The sequence below is a fragment of the Podarcis tiliguerta genome (assembly GCF_965153285.1).
Source record: "Podarcis tiliguerta genome assembly, chromosome: 3".
NCBI classification, from domain to species: domain Eukaryota; kingdom Metazoa; phylum Chordata; class Lepidosauria; order Squamata; family Lacertidae; genus Podarcis; species Podarcis tiliguerta.
Window position 1 is genome coordinate 26,838,954 of NC_139536.1, and position 17,201 is coordinate 26,856,154.

Here is a 17,201-nt window from a genome sequence, read left to right on the forward strand (position 1 = left end):
AGCTAGCTACGATGTTCTCAGATGACATTCAGGAAAGAACATTGTTCACTTTCTCCACAAAACCCCAGGGAGAGAGAGAAGTGTGATGAGTGCTAGCATTATTTACTTTATTATAGTTTGGAAATTCACCCCTTCCCATCTTTGCTTTGGGATTCATATCCTTATCTTCTATTTCCTCAAAGATAACACTACCACTCCTTTCCTGAGTTCTAAGCTTCATGCTTGTAGCAAAGGACTTAAGTTCATCTCTCACATTATTAAAAGTGGCCAAACAACATCTGGAAGGCAAGCATGCCAAGAGTGCCCTGTATAAATATCTTTATCAAATAAAGTCAATAATAAACCAAAAAAGACATGAGCAAACCTTTGGAGTGTAAGAGATATAATCAGTTTAGATACTTAACCACATTTCTCTGCTCTCCTCAGAATCTAATTTCATGACTGAACAGAGTAAGGCCTTCAACGTGGTATGTAAGTTACATCAATTGGAAATAATACAGATTTTTTATATATTTTTATTTTATAAAAGGACCATTAGACATAAGACACAAAGGATCAGTAACCTTCTCATTAACCTCGCAAAATGGGATCCATTCCAAGCCAAGCTTGAAAATGTTTTCTCTCTGAAACTACCATGCAGTCTTACCAGTTAATTGTTATCCTTATCAAAAAATGACCCACATTAACATTTCGCTTGGGGTTATTAGCATAATTATAAAAAGAGAGAGAGGAGGAAAGTGACCAATATTGTTCTTGTTGCTGCACTTAAGAAACAAGGGGGAAGAAGAAAGCAGAAACCACATCTTAAAAAAAAACCAACACTGCTGGCAAACAGTTTAAAAATATTCACCGCTTGAAACTTAACAATTGCCAATTGAATTTGAGCTTCTTTTAGAGACAAGATGGTTTGCATCACTGTACTTTTCTGTCCTTATGTAAACAGCATTAAGCGAGTTAACAGAGACCACCGGATGGGTCTAGAGGTCACAGACAATGATCTTCGTATTTTAGTACATTGAGATTAATGAGACCACCAAAAGACTCTCCTTTATTGGGACAGCATTTTTCCCCCTTTTGGATGACATCATGGGAGGCATTCTAATATTGTGATATATGAATGACTTCTGAAGGCACTGGAATTTAGGATGTGCTGCATAGCTTGGCTGAAATTCAAAGCACTTCTGAGCACAGGGAGTGTTTGCCAACCCATGGGTAATGCAGTCAATTTAGCTGCTGACCTCACAGTTGTCTGCAAAGAGTTTTGTGCATTAAACATCCGGTAGAAATCTCTCTTTGGGCTACCATACTCGCCCTATTTTAAAATGTGTCAAAAACCTAATTGCAAATAATATTAAGAGGGTTGCTCAAAGGGAAAAAAAAAGATGTTTCTTTCTTGGCAAGCTTAAATTTGGAAAAAAAAAATGTATCATGGAACAGATTTCATACTATACAGCACCCCATTTTCCAGAGTACTTAGTGATTCTGACAATATACAATAAGGAATGTAATACTGGGTCTTGATTCCACCCCCACCCCCTTAAATATATACAGCTTTTAATTAGGAATTGGGTATATGTCTACATGGGCAGATAAGACGGAGCTAACCCATTTTCTGCAGTGTCAAATTGCACTGTGTGGAGAAAAGTCACATTTGGAAGCCATTCTATTTTGTGGTAAGCCGTGTAGTGAGCTTGTTATGGGATGGTATATACACGCAATAAAAAGATAACTAGTTTAGTATGTCGTGGTGATCCAAAATGTGCTGCAACTAACTTTCAACTCACCTGCTCCCCAGTAGAATTAGATGGAGTGAGGGTGACTGGCCCAAGTTCTCTGAGTGAACATCATGGCTCAGTGGAGATTTGAACTGATAGTTCCTCAACCAACACCAAGCTGTCAATTCTCATCCTGTTCACATATTCAGCCGTTGTAAAGCTATTTAGATAACGAATGCCTAACACACAAGTGTGTAGATACTTTACGTATTCATCCATTCAACAGTGTCATTATGAGCATAGAATGCTTTTCCAATATTGGGCAGAAATCACAGCACTATTCCATTTCCTATCCTGTGAAATATTATTCTTCTAAAATTTACGCACAAATACAAATTCATTCTTCTGAAAGACAACTGTGCAGATGTGTTTTGTCAAATTCTTGCATTATTTCCCCCCTTACCTGCTAGTACTCTTGTGTAATAGCCACCACAACACTGATGCTCCGGTTGCACAGCATGCACCTGGCCGCCACAGCAAATACCTGATGTATTATGCATAACTGGGATGTATTTGTCTTCACAGCACCGGAAACCTGGTGTATTGTTGTGCAGAATCCCATTGCAACACACCTTAAAGTATTTAAAAACAACAAGGACAGAGACACGATGTGTTAAAAATATATTTCCTGCAGAAAACAATCAGAAGGGGAAAGTATGTATAAATCTAAAGAAGATATAATGGCTGAAAGTCATGCCGTGCCCTCTTGTTGTTGATCTTTGTCTGTCTTGAGATACAATGGAATGGACATCCAAGGGTGAAGTCAAACACTGTGTTGACAACAGCGAAGTGACCTTCCTGGGGCAGAAGCCTGGGCAGTATGTATGGAGGTCCTGGACTGTCCAGACAACTCCATCCCCCTCGACCTCCTTGATGTGGTCCAAAGGAAAGCAGAGCAATACGTTTGGCACCAGCTTGGCTGCAGGAGTTACTGGAAAGAGGCGCTAGTGCAAATATAGTATACAGACAAAAAAGAAATGCAAATTATCTCACCATAATGTAGGTGAGATAAGTGCCTGCTCAGCCTTCTGCCATGCCTCTAATTTTTGATGGGCAGCTTCAAGACCTCTGCCCTCCCTCCCTATACTTTTTACCATTAAACTGGACTTGGGAAGGACAACTCTTAAAAGAAAGAGCTATCATATGCAGAGTTGGACATATGACCACCATACAACCTGCATTGATTAGTGCTACAATTGTTGGCCTTCAAGCATATTTTACAGTAATGATTTCTTCATTAATATAGATGTTTCTTCAGGAAAGTTTAAGATTTTTGATGCTGAGATGTTATCGTGATTAGAATGTAGTTCTCATTTCTGGATTTCGGATAGGACGTGTATGAATTAGAAAGCTATAATTATACAAATCAGGGTTTCCCAATGCAAGCACCTGTGTTGTTTCTTAAATTTATTTTTTCCTTTGTGGCATATGATCACTTCTTTACTACTATGATTCTTCAAATACACTGATCATAATATATGTGTGTATGTACACACACACAAACACACACACACACTTTCTCCTTGAAGTAGCATTCGCATGGAAATGATTTCTGAATAGGACTTAACTGAAGACCTCTTTCTGGCTATTGTTGGGATGAATTATATGCTTGAACAATCAAATAATTATTTGTATGCTTGAACCTGTGAAAGCAGGCTAGCATGGCGTACACATGACACATACCGAACAGTAAGTTGAGTCATTGTAAAATGCAATCTCAGAACTTACATTCATTTCATTTTACAAGGAACAGTTATTACTGCTAGATCAAAAAGGTGTTTTCTAGTGTAGCACAGGTACATAAAGGATACCTTATTGATCTTTTATGTTTATTAGTGGTCAAATAAAACCACTCACATAATTTTACTTTCATTTTCATGTGGAACAAAATCTCTCCCAAATAGATATAAAATTGTCCATCATAGTTTTGCACACTTGCTGACAACTTTTAAATATCAAGTTCTACCTCATCAAAAGGATTCCAGATAAACATGCAGTGTGAAAAGAAAAGTTCAGCTGATTTTTTTATTTTTTAAACAAAGGGTGCCTCCAGAAATGAGGCCTGATGTCTGGCATGTGAAGCATTTCAAGGCAATGCTTGGAAAGGGGGCACTTACTGTGGCAAGTACTAGTGATGGGAGTAAGTCTTGTTTTCGTTAACCCACAAAGAGAGTGAAAAACCAACTGTAAGGCTGCAGCACTCTGTTCCCTCCAAAAACATCCCAAAAGGTCACAAAATGTTCAGCGGCTTTGGGGGGTGGGAGGTAGGGGGTGAAATTATTTCCTGTCAGAAATTCAGCCAAACTTGTTTCAGTCAAGTTCAGTGCCGCTCTAATTCTCACTCTTGATTGCAAGCAATGACTGCTTACCCAGTATTGGAGTGGGCAGAGGCTGTGGCCCATCGCAGCAGGCCCTCACCTTTGTGGAACAAACAACCCCTGCATGGGTCAGCCACTGGGAATTCCCACTTGGCCAAGGGAGGGCAGGAAAGCCCACTAGCCACTAAATCTGAAGTGGCCCGTGTGGTAGGCCAAAGGGGGTGGAGCTTGGATGTGGAGTATTTTTCACTCTGGTCTGCCACCCAGAAATATATAAGCTGGGACGGCAATGGGCCAAAGAGCAGCTCTCCCTCCCACACTGTTATGTTGTGGTTGTTTGTATGCTAACCCCCTTTCCCTTCCTTCACACCGCCTAACTGAGCTTGCTGTAATTTATTAATGGTTGTCACATTCGGAGCCAGGAAGGAATTCGCCTGCAAACAGATTGGCTCCGTTTGGAATTTTTGCCTTCCTCATAGCAATAGCCACAACTTTTGGCAGATAAGGCATTGGGTGGAATCCTTCGTCTAAGATTGGGTTGGGGCAAAGTGCTGCATGACTCCTAACCCATACAGGTGCAATCTCAGGGTACCGCATTAGAGGGGTATTGATGGAAGTCTGCCCAGAGCCAAGTGTGGGACACAGGGGCTCTAGAGTTTCCAGCAGCAGCCTCAGGGGGCCACCTAGGGAGAACTGCATCTTGAGGAAGTCGAATAATCCCAGGCATGACCCTGCTCAAGCATCAGCCCTCCATCTGAAGGCTGAGAATGGACACACACCCAAACCCTACTTGCAATTGTAATCAATAAAATTTGTGGCCAATTTTAAAATACCCAGAACATCTTGTGCTGTTTATTACACCTATCTCTGTCTAGGTATTTGCTCCTTGGAGGGTGGGGATCACTGCAAGTGGGTCTGTAGCTATTAGAACTGTTATTTGTTTATTACATATCTGTAGACCTCTTCATCCGGGACAATTTACAATATAAAAACACAAAAATACATAACATAGTAACAAGTGAAAGCAATTCCCCCTCCCACTCCCCATTTTAAAAGGCCATAGATTATTTAATTAGCCAAAGGCCAGGGAGAAGAATATTTTTGCCTGACGCATAAAGATGTAACCAAAGCACAAGGCGGCCCTTCCTGAGGAGAGCATTCTGCAAGGTTCCCTACCCCTGCTATAAATAAACCCACCACCATTCTACAAACACTACACTGAACACAACTACAACAACAAAGTGAATTAAAAAGGTTTTGCAATGACTTCCTGACCGTGGAGTAATATTTTTTTAAATATTATGAGAATATATGTAATATATATATATATATATATATATATATATATATATATATGCTAAGCATCCCCAGATTCCCCTCAAAATGAAAACTCTGTGGGAATGAGGAAGTAATGATAGTTAAACTAATTTATAGTTCAGACAGGCCCCTTAACCCTGCATATTTTATCACTAGTTGGTTGCAGTAATGTGCCATTTGACACGTCTAATCTCTGCTATGCTTTGTTAGCTGGGCATGCAGCTCCTTTTTAAGCTACACATGGGGAAAAAATATTGTTAAAAAGGATTTTCCCCCATGAGTTTTCTTGGTAATTTCTAAAAGCAGAGCTCTATGCAAGAGGAAGTAACAGGTCTGTGCAAGCCTTGTACAAGCCTGCCATCAGGTAACAGATACCTCCTGCTCTTTAAAAGTTAAGTGGTAAAGCTTGCCACTGGAAGAACAGGATGCTGGACTAGATAGGCCATTGGCCTTATCTAGCAGGCTTGCCTTATGGCCTCGTGCTCTTAAATGTACAAGCTGAAATCGACAAATGGGGCTGGCCCTTAATTCAGTGCTGCCGCTAGGAAGGGAACAGAAATTTGTGAAGCAAGTTAGGCAGTCCATTTCCAAGCCTAGTTCAAAGCATCAGAACGCCAAAGCCACATGCCCCAGTCTGGTGGCAGCTGAATAATGCTCCAATGCATCACTGAATGAAAATGTGCATTTTGAAGGTGAGGATTAACTTTCTAATGGCAAAGATGAATCCTTTTCTTTTTTTATTCCACACCCCCCTCCCTTAAATGTCTATATCTATAATTCAACCGTCAGTCTATCTAAGCCCAGGTGAGATCAGATTCTTAAGTACAAGCCTTCTGTGGCTCGGCCTCACATACAGCCATCAGCTCGTAAGTTTAATTGAAATGTATGGCAGCAAGAAAATCTTTATCTATACTTTGGCAGATTGATGGTGCAACAGCGACTTCTCTGTATTAGTGGAAACCTATTAACTAGTGCATACACAGGCTTGCTATGGTTCAGTACCGTTATTCCTTTAGGCACTAACATTATTCACGTGATTAGCCCCATTGAGTTCTTCTGAGCATACAGGGCAATGATACTATGACTTTCACATTTCCTTCTGTAATTACTTTTAAACAGGTGAAAATGCTAACAATCAAACTGAGTGGAAGATAAAGAAAATTACAGAAATTTACACAGTTTATGAAGCTGAGCTTTTTATGCGGTCAATCGGTAAAACAAAGCAACTCACATATTCCCCTGATTCCTTTATCACAGATTGACAGAAATGGAAGGGGGGAGTTTTCCCTGAAATGGCAGGGAAACCAGAGCTGGAAATGACCCTATTGTCCAAATTCTGAATTTTAAAGAATCCAAATGGGTAAGATTCAAATCTTACTCATTTGGATGCATTAAAATTCAGAACCCCGACTTCACATTTGGGACCTCTTTTTGTCCAGTGAAACAACAGTACTTTCCCCACTTATTTTGAGTTATTGTAATACTGCACTTGGAAATAAGTCCCACTGAGTTCAATAAGACATACCGTATACTTCCGTGTATAAGACGCCCCCATGTATAAGACAACCCTATTTTTTAAAACCCAATATTTAAGAAATAAACTTGTCTAGCTTTTTTGGAGGGTAGAGGAGGTCACTTCTGCCAATTGCTCACCCGCCAATGCTGATCGCTTGCCACAGTCACTGCCAATTGCACACCTCACCGCAGCTGGCAACTGTCTGCCTGCTCGCCGCCACCAACAGCCCTCCCACCCACTTGCTGCAGCTGCCAATCGCCTGCCTGCCTCACCACTGCCGCCAATCGCCTGCCCAATTGCCGAAGCCACAGCCAATTGCCAGCAGGCCTTGCCGCAGCCACCAATCACCCGCCCAATCGCCGCTGCCAATCTCCTGCTTGCCTAATTTTTTTTAGCAAAAAGCATCATCTTATACATGGAAAAATGTGGTACTCCTGTCTCTAGCAAATGTGCGTATGACTATAACTATAATCCTGTTTGGTTTATGCACTGCAAGTTTGCACTGGTGTTAATTTATGCCATCCTATGTGTATTTGCATACTTACTTGCTTGGAATTACTGTTACTAGAGCGTCTGCCTCACTACAAGACAATTATTAAACAAAATTCTGTTTTAAAGATCTGAGAAGTATAGAAGAGACACCTTTGTCTTGGGGTTGGTGGGAGATATTTTCCTCCCCTGCTACAAATTCAGGGGAAAGTTATCTTCACGCTTGGCGATATGATAATGCACCTCCATAATAAAGAAACAAGATCAGACTGAAAATGAAACTGTGGAAGGGACACAGCTGAGTGGTAGAGAATCTGCTTTGTACGCAGAAGATTTCAGGTTCAACCCCCAGCATCTGGTTGGCCACTGTGAGAAGACAATACTGGACTAGATGGACCAATGGCCTGATTCAGGAGGCTCCTGTCATATTCTTATGTTAGAGACTGAACAGGTCTGCCTCTCTCACAAACATATTGAGCAGTTCCTTTCCAAGCATGGCATTTGGATAGATGTTACATTTCTGATTAGGGTAATTAGGATCAGCCTGATATTGTCTTGCAACTTGACTTGTAATGGCATAAACAAACATGTTAGGAACGTCTCCCATCCAACTGAGGAATAGTTTTCTGCAAGGATAGACTGTGTCATCGAGTTCTCCATGGGGAATTTGGTCATGCTTTCCTGAGACAACCTCTTGTTAAAAGTAGCTGTCACTATGTGCCTAAGAAGGAGCTTACCAATTTGCTCCTACTCAACACAATGCTGAAGCTCATTTATCCAGCTAGCCAACATTTGCATGCTTCACTGTACTATTACATAGCTCCGTAACATCATCTGCAACATGCTGTAAATCGCAAAATAGCATTTTTGGCAGCATTTTAAGACAGTTACTATTTGCATTGGTATGAAGCCCAGAGGATATGCATTATCAGCCCATAAAACAGAATGCATTCAAGTAATGTCAGGATTGTGTCATATTCTGGAAGGGAAAAAAGCCAACATACAGAAATTGGTAATGATCATCATTATCTCATCCTCCTTTATTTAGGTGCAGAAGCAGCCAGGGTTCTCATAAGGTCAGTATTATCTCATCCTATTTATTTAGGAACAGCAACTGTGGATGGCGTAATCAGGCATAGGGCCATATATGTGCTATCCTACCTAATATAAAATATTTCATTACCTAATTATAGTCCATACAATGGACCTGACTTAGTTCTACCTAGATTAATAGGAATTAGGGATGTGGGTAGAATTTGTTTTAAATCACACTTCTCCCTGGTATTTTAAGGAGCTGCAGTTTGTGGGTTGGACAAAAAAAGCACAAATGGAGGAAATCTCATTCTGAGACCAACTAAACACATGTTACAACACATAATCATGCCTACTCATAGCAAGAGTTGCAAAACCCAGGATCTTCATCTGATAGAATTATACTTGAGAGAATGGGACAAGTGTCATCTAGTTCACCCCCTGCAATGCAGGAATCTTTTGCCCAATGTGGGGCTTGAACCCACAACCTTGATATTAAAAGCCTCAAACCCTACCAACTGAGCCCTACCACCTTTTAATCTTGGTCAAGGTACCCAATTTTGACAGACCTGGTGGGCCAGTACAGGCAGCTTGGGTTACTAGAAGTGGCCTGGGTCATTGCACTAAAGCATACTTCTAGTTCCCACTTGAAGGTCCTTTCACTGCACTGGTTGCTTCTCCCAAATTTCCTCAAATTTTGCAAGCAGATTGGATTGTCTTCAGGTGTCCTGCATTATGCTCTAAATACAATTGCCTGGATCCTGCTCTACAACTTTGAAAGCCACGGGTTGTGAGTGAATTTTCAGCATGTGATGTCAGAACATCCAAAAGACCCACTTACCACACTCAAACTCCCACAAATGTAAACAAATGTTCTTTTGACTTGGATCATAATTAAAGTAATAAGATAATGTGAGGAAGTGGCTAGAGAGTTGGACTAGAGCCTGGCATTCCAGGGTTCAAATCTCCACTCAGCCATGAAGGCCATTAGGTGACCTTGGGCCAGTCACACTCTTTAAGACTGACCTACCTCACAAGGCTGTTTTGAGGATAAAATGGACAAGTGGGAATGCATGTGTGCCACCTTAAATTATTTGGAGGAAAGGTGGGATACAAATGTAATAAATAAATAAAGAGGTTATTTGCATAGTGTGTGTGTATGGCCAATCCACATTAATCCAGCAGCTAATTGAAGGACATTGGTCTCTAGCATAACTTACTTGAGCATTAAAATCCACATATCAAAAACACATACCCAAGGCAAAGCAATAAACTTATCAACCTATATAGTGGTATAACCTTAGGTTCCCTTATGTGTTTCACTCAGTTCAACTTTGAAGATGCATACTGGAGTTGGTTAGACCTACATTTCCAAGGACTGTAACAGAAATGGTTGTTTTACTTTTTAAGGTTCTGGATTACAATGTATGATAAACATTTAAAGATCTGAAAACTTTATCTTAGTGGAAACAGAATGTGAATGCTACAGTTTTGACTAACCCTACCCACAGAAGGATGCCATATAAGATGCTTATCATCCAGAATATTAATTGGTTTCTTTTGGTGACTTTCACCGATAAACATATTCTCTTATTTTAAAAGCACCTTATTAACACCTAAGATTGTGTTTCCTTCTATCACTTTCTTTGGTACCTCTTGGCCTTGAGTGAATTGCAGTTTGGGATTAGTTACACTTTTTAATTAATTAACGACATGCTCATACACTAAACTTTTAAGATGCTAAATTCATAGATTTGCTTGCACTCTCTTCCTTTAAATCAGCACTGAAGATGAAATCCACAATGCAAGAATCATGGTTTGAAGACACTGCTGCACTGTGGCATCAAGTCCCTGTCAACACTGTACAGATCCTTTATGAAGGGCTGTAAAGGTAATGTAGAATAAACTTTGCTTATTTTTATATTTTGCTTTTATTTTGCTAAAGGCAACAGGCAAAAGGCAGATCCAATTTTGGATAAAACATTTCGGAAGGCACTCTACTGACATAAGTTCTTGTGCCCAATGCTGAAGCACAGTGGAAGTAAAACATGAACCAGATAGTATAAGGGCCATACTGTGTCCTAGATAAAGGAGAAGGAAAGGGAAAGAGATGTTTGGCTCTTGATTTTCAGAAAGAGCATGGCTCATTTTTAAGATGAAGATGATCACAGCTGAGCTGGACCCAATGAATGGTTTTTTTAAAAAATCCCATTATAGTCTTTTTCTTAGTGAATTTCTTGCACTACAGATATCAAATGGCACTATATGGTATTGATATACTTGGATACTTACCTTTCTCATCATGGCATTCATTTGTTCCTTCTTGCAGGCTTTTTCTGTTCTGAAACACTGTAAGCTAAGAAAGCAAGTCTCTTCTAGCACCTGCCTGCCTGGCTGGCTATCTAGAGAACTTTCAGGGCACAACCCTATGAAGGTGGCTCATAGCAGGATAATTTAGCTTTCAAATAATTTACAGACAAAGCCACCTGCAATGTCTTCAAGTCAAGGCTCTCAATGATCCTCCTTTCACCATCCACCATATCAGCTTGTATTAAGTGTCGTCAACGAACAGAAAGGCTAAGTCACTAATTACCATCTCAAATTATGACCCTTGGAACGCCTCAGATTCTTCTCTGGTGCGGCTAACCAGATAAAGGTTATTGTGCTGGCCCTCTCCTTCGAAGAACTGCACACACAAAAATTGCTTCTGAAGGACAAATACCCCCGGCACACAAAGACACAAAGGTTCCTCTTCCTGCAGAAGCAGTCCCCTGCTTAGTGTATTCTTGGAAACCAGCCTGAAAACTGATTTCTTGGGGGCAAAAGTTTTGTCGTCCTGCTGCCAAGCAACAGTGTGTAGAGCTTGGTGGAGCATGAGGTCAAACAAAGAGAAGAGTCTCCAAGATACACCTGGCAGAATCAACATACAAAGTCAAGTCAATTCCAAGGGTTCTGCAAACAGCAAATCATGTGGTCAGACAATCCAGAGGCCAGGAAATCCAGTGATCACAAACCAAGGGCCCAGACAGAGAGCAGGAAGTACAAAGTAGGGAACCACAGGTGTTGTTTCCAGAATCTGACTGCTGCTGAGAGCTATGTTTAAGAAGGCTGAAGCCAGCTGGTTCTCATCAGTGCCTTCTCCCCTGTGTCCTTGAAGGCTGATCAGCTGCAGGTGGAGTCACTCCCCTTCAGGCTGCTGTTCAGCAGGTGAAGCTGACTCCTGACCCATGACACAAAAGCCTATTCTGGGGGAGCCTATTCTGTACTACCGTGGGAGGTAGCCCAATTTATCAGTAAATCTGATTAATTTCTTCATGTATTTGGTTAAATATGTTACAGTTGACAAGGTCAGTGTGATTAACAGGAAAAGGAGATGGGAAGTTGGTGAGAAGCCTAAGGCATCGTTTAGAGCGGGATGCAGCCAACGTGGTGCGCTCCAATTCTTTTGGGTTACAGTTCCCATTAGCCCCAGTCAGCATGGCCAATGCTCAGTAATGCCTATAATTGTAGTCCATGACATCTGGAGAGCACCACGTTGGGTAGCCCTGATATAGCACATGAAAAGAGTGCTCCACAACCTTTAAGGAGGACAGGGAGGACAGGGAGTAGAATCCATTTAGTGCCTGCCTCACCCTTGGGCGCCATGCCGTCCTCAGAACATGGATAGATGTGTGAGTTATGGGGAGCTCTGAGCAAGAGTGGGACCACTCTAAATGAGAGCAAGGTGCCTGTGCTGCCTGGTCCAAAGTGTGTTAATACCTGCACTAGAGATGGGATGAGTTAAGAATAAGAATTCAACTCATGGAAGAACCTCTTACACTTAAATTTTAAATCTATAAAATCACAGCCCTTTACAATACTAAAACTGCAGTCTGTACACAAATATATATTTCCCTTCGTGTTTACTTTCTCAGCTGGTAACAAACTATAAAGGTACTAAGTTCACTAAATAAAAAAACAAACAAAAAAACTTCTACTCGGATGATTCTCAAAAATGCAGTAATGCATAGTTAAACCTTACAGGTGAGACAATAAAGGGCTAAACTTTCCCAATGCTAAATGCAACACATAGCTAAGGCTGTGTCAGCTGCTGTAATTTATATTTTGATGTGAATCACTCAGATAACTCACTTTCCTAATTGCTGTCTTGTCTGACAGCGATCTTATGAATACACGCTGTCATTGCATGTGTGATGATGCTGTTGACAAATAGGGACATTATTTCATTACATTAAATCTTACCTTCAAACTAAGAGTTTTCTACCTCATTTGTCAATAAAAAACTGTGTACAGACTCCTACTCTCTGACTACATTATTGATCCCACTCCTAAACTGCAACTAATATGACCATTAATCTGCAAATGACCATAATTTTAAAATATTTCTGACAAAGCACGATAGGCCCACATTCAGAGTTGCTCATCATTGTCACGTAAACAACCACCCACTTGTAGCTGAAACTAAATGGATTTGCTGTAAAGTGGCATCAAATCATTCAACCAAGTAAGTCTCCAAAAAGGCATCTAATCATCCCAATAAACTAATATTTGCCATGCAGATTATGATAAATGATAAGAATAAAATGCACTAGAGGAAGCTGTATAAGCATCTCCTCATACTTTTTACTGTCAGCTTTTAAAAAATAATAATAATAATATAGGTAGCACAAGACTGTTGGAAACAGATGTGTATCTAAAAGCAGTCAGTTACTATGGATTCACTGTAATTGAAGCATATAGAAACATTGGCTCAAGCTTCAGTACTGCAAGGTTATCAGTTGTGATGGCATATGCTGGCATCATGCAACCCATAATACAGCAGCACAGTTTAATTCCACTGTAGCGCAAGCATCACAATCACATAGCTGCAGCATGCACATCAATGCTACGGATATGTGTGTAAACAGGACATCATGGGCTCCTCCAGATGTCCTTCTTTTTGCACATTCATGATGATTTGTGCTTGTGATGTTTGTGACTGCAAAGGTTTTGGGGCGGCCCCATTTCATTTTTAGTCAATTACTTATCCCATAACCTCCTGTTGAAATCTCATAACTTTGTATACCGCAAATGTTCTTGTTTATCTTTTCCCCAGTTTTTTGTTGTGCTATAGCTCCTCCAGACAGAAGTAATGTGGTAGCATCAGGGAAGCATCCCAGAACCAACTAAAGTAGAATAAATCATAAAATCTCATAGAGTTGGAAGGGCCCCAAGGATCATCTAGTCCAACCCCCTGCAATGCAATTAATCTCAACTCAAAACAATCTCAAAACAATCCTGCTTAGAAACCTCCAAGGAAGGAGAGTCTACAACCTCCCAAGGGAGTCTGTTCCACTGTCAAACAGCTCTTACCATTGTTCTTCCTGATGTTTAGTCGGAATCTCCTTTCTTGTATCACAAAGCCGTTCATTTGTGTTCTACCTCCAAAGTTCTTGCTCCATCTTCCATGTGACAGCCCTTTAGATATTTGAAGATGGCTATCACATCTCCTTTTGGTTTCCCCTTTTCTAGGTTAAAGATACTCAACTCTCTCTGTCATTCCTGATAAGGCTTGGTTTCCAGACCCTTGATCATCTTGGTTGCCCTCCTCTGCATACGTTCCAGCTTGTCAATATCCTTCTTAAATTGTGGTGCCCAGAATTGGACACAGTATTCCAGATATGGTCTGAGCAAGACCATAGAGTGTTACTAGTATTTCTCTTATCTAGACATGATACTTCTGTTGATGCAGCCTAGAACAGCATTAGCTTTTCTTCCCTTTATTTTTTGCTGCTGTTGCTGCGTCACACTGTTGACTCTAATTAAGCTTGTAGTCTAATAAAACCCCTAGATCCTTTTCATATGCAATACTGTCAAGCCAGGTGTCCCCCATCTTATATTTGTGCAGCTGGTTCTTCCTGCCTAAGTGTAGAACCTGACATTTGTCCCTATTGAAATTCATTTTGTTAGCTTGGGCCCAGTTCTCCAATATGTTAAAGTTGTTTTGAAATCTGACTGTGCTTCTTGCGGCATTGGCTACCCATCCATTACTAATGCACTATTATTGTGTCACGAATATGTTGCAGAATACACACACAATAAGACACCAGTCTGGAGAGCCCCTAAGTTCTGTTGAATAGCTCAGCCCTCAAGGACAGAGTGTGCAATTGGGGATAGGGATGCACACGGTACCCCTGGCTTGGTTCCTGTAATATATAAGCCATCATGGCTACGGACTTTCAACCTCATAATTTTCTCTTTAGCTCATATACTCAACTTTTGCTGGTGTGTGAGTTACAGAGTGCGGTGGGACAACTGAAAAGCCCCTGTATTCAATAATGAGTCTCCTCGACTCTGAAGGTGGAACTCACTCAGTAGATCTTAATATAAAAGCAGGTTCACCAGCAGGCTAATTGATGTTACCTTAAACTGTGGGTTATAGCACAGGCCTCCACAGATATTTTCATGGATATCACATTGCAAGGACAGACATGCCATTCCACCCTGATGTTTTGATAGCTGCTGTGGCACGGTGCACCGTCGCTGAGCTTTGCGTAACAGATCATATCCTAGGATGATGCCATTTGGTTGTCCTGGTGATGCCCAGTTAATCTGAAGTGACCTAGAGCAACAAAAATCATTAATGTGTAAGACAACTCATAAGATATGTGAGTTCCATTTAGCTGTTGCTGAAACTGAAATCCATACAGGTGTCCTTTTAACATTGCTGCAATAGAGCTATGAGTTACAAAGCTCTGGCTAAGGTAAATCATTGTTGGAGTGGTATTTTGCTAACCGATTTGAGAGATCCACCTGAAAAGTGGTATATAAATAGAAATACCTCAAACAGACAGAGCACTGTTTCAGTGTAACCATTATTCTCAAGTGTTTTCAATGTCTTAAAAAACAAACCTTTCTTTTGGTACCATAGAATGCTATATTAATACATCAAATTGCTACAAAGCATATGTTGGATAGTCAAAAGCAAAATTTGAACTTCTTATAAATTTCTGACTCTCAGGAGTACCAGGGCAGGGCAATCTACTTTTGGGAAGTACTGACACTTGGTTGACAGACAGGACTTTCAACAAGAACAGGTAAGGGTAAAGGACCCCTGGGTGGTTAAGTCCAGTCGAATTCAACTATGGGGTGTGGCACTCATCTCTGCTTTCAGGGTGAGGGAGCTAGTGTTTGTCCACAGATGGCTTTCCGGGTCATGTGGCCAGCATGACTAAACTGCTTCTGGAGCAACAAGACACTGTGACTGAAGCCAGAGCGCATGGAAACACTGTTTACCTTCCCGCTGCAATGGTACCTATTTACGAATCTACTCACATTGGTATGCTTTCGAACTGTGAGCTTGGCAGGAGCTGGGGTGCTGGGCACTGAAGTTGCAACTTCTGCAGGCAAACCACTGCACTATGACCCTTCCTGTAGGTTCTGCAGATCTGATCATCTCTGTTGCCATATTCACTCAACTAATAGGCGGAGCTAAATGCTGTCTGCTATAAGTGTCCACAAAACCAGACTGTAGCATTATAAAATATGGAAACAAACCAGGCAAAACAGGTTCTTTTGAGTTCTATAAGTTCAATTAAGACTTAAGCACATGCTTAAATATCTCCTATTAAAAAGATGGACTTACTAGTGCTTCACTCTAGTAGGATCATGCACTTATCATATGTTATTCCCAACATACATTTTAAAGAATGTTAAAGCCCAATTACATGACTACTGTCAGAATACTTGGTGACATTGTAAATTAGCATTCATTTAAAGTGAGATGGTTACATTCAGATAGCAGCAGCTGAGATAAACTTTGACATTTTTACAGAATAAGAATAACACAGTGAACTATTATTCCACTACCTTGAGGTATAAACAGAGGAACGTATAACAATAACAATATGTAGAGGAAGGATTAATGTCACCTGTGAAGGGATAACTTCACAGGTTACTTGTAGAGTCACCATTATTATTCTGAAATCTCCATCTGACTTGCTGAATTAATGCCATAGTCTGTGAAAGTCTATTTTATATTCACTGCATATTCTACTCAAGGCAAAAAATATATATATCCTTACATACAAATGACATTACTGACAAACATATAGAGACAAGAAAGAAAGAAAGAAAGAAAGAAAGAAAGAAAGAAAGAACCCTTAAAATTATTTGAAGGCTGGATATACATCTTAGTGTATATTATTTCGGAGCTAGGCAAATATGTAGTAAACAGTATTTAAGCATAGACTGCTTTTGACACGGTGCTCCTTGTTTTTGTTCTTAATCTTTTTTTACAAGATGAAATTTATCAGGATGGATAAAAGGTAGTGCTTATTCGCACAGTACATATTTAAACTATGGAATGTGCTCCCCCAGGAGGCAGTGATGGCCACCAACTTGGATGGCTTTAAAAGAGGACTGGACAAATTCATGGAGGAAAAGGCTACCCATGGCTACCACTCAAGATAGTTATGCTCTGCCTCCATTGTTGGATATAGTCACGCTTCTGAATATCAGTTGCTGGAAACCACAGGAGTGCTTTGTGCTTGGGTCCTGCTTGCAGGTTTCCCACAGGCATCTGGGTGGCCACTGTGAGAACAGGATGCTGGACTAGATGAGCCACTGGCCTGATCCAGCAGACTCTTATTATGGTGTGATATGTGAACAGACAAAAATAAAAGTAGAATCATATACGAAAAATAATAATAATGTGGCAGTTAATTTTTATCTCCAATGGCTTGCGAATTTTGTGCTTGCACTTTTATGCTTCCA

General features: G+C 40.6%; 1 protein-coding gene across 5 annotated transcripts in view; it reads right to left on the reverse strand.

The window, feature by feature from the left end:
• Positions 1–17,201, reverse strand: part of USH2A (usherin) — a 418,893-nt gene that overhangs the window by 108,526 nt on the left and 293,166 nt on the right. For all 5 annotated transcript variants that reach the window (XM_083433263.1, XM_083433262.1, XM_083433261.1 and 2 more), the window contains exons 48-49: positions 14,850–15,048; positions 2,179–2,347 (exon numbers count right to left, since the gene is read on the reverse strand). In XM_083433263.1, the coding sequence (XP_083289389.1) occupies positions 2,179–2,347; positions 14,850–15,048 (368 nt within the window). The remainder of the gene's footprint in view (positions 1–2,178; positions 2,348–14,849; positions 15,049–17,201) is intronic.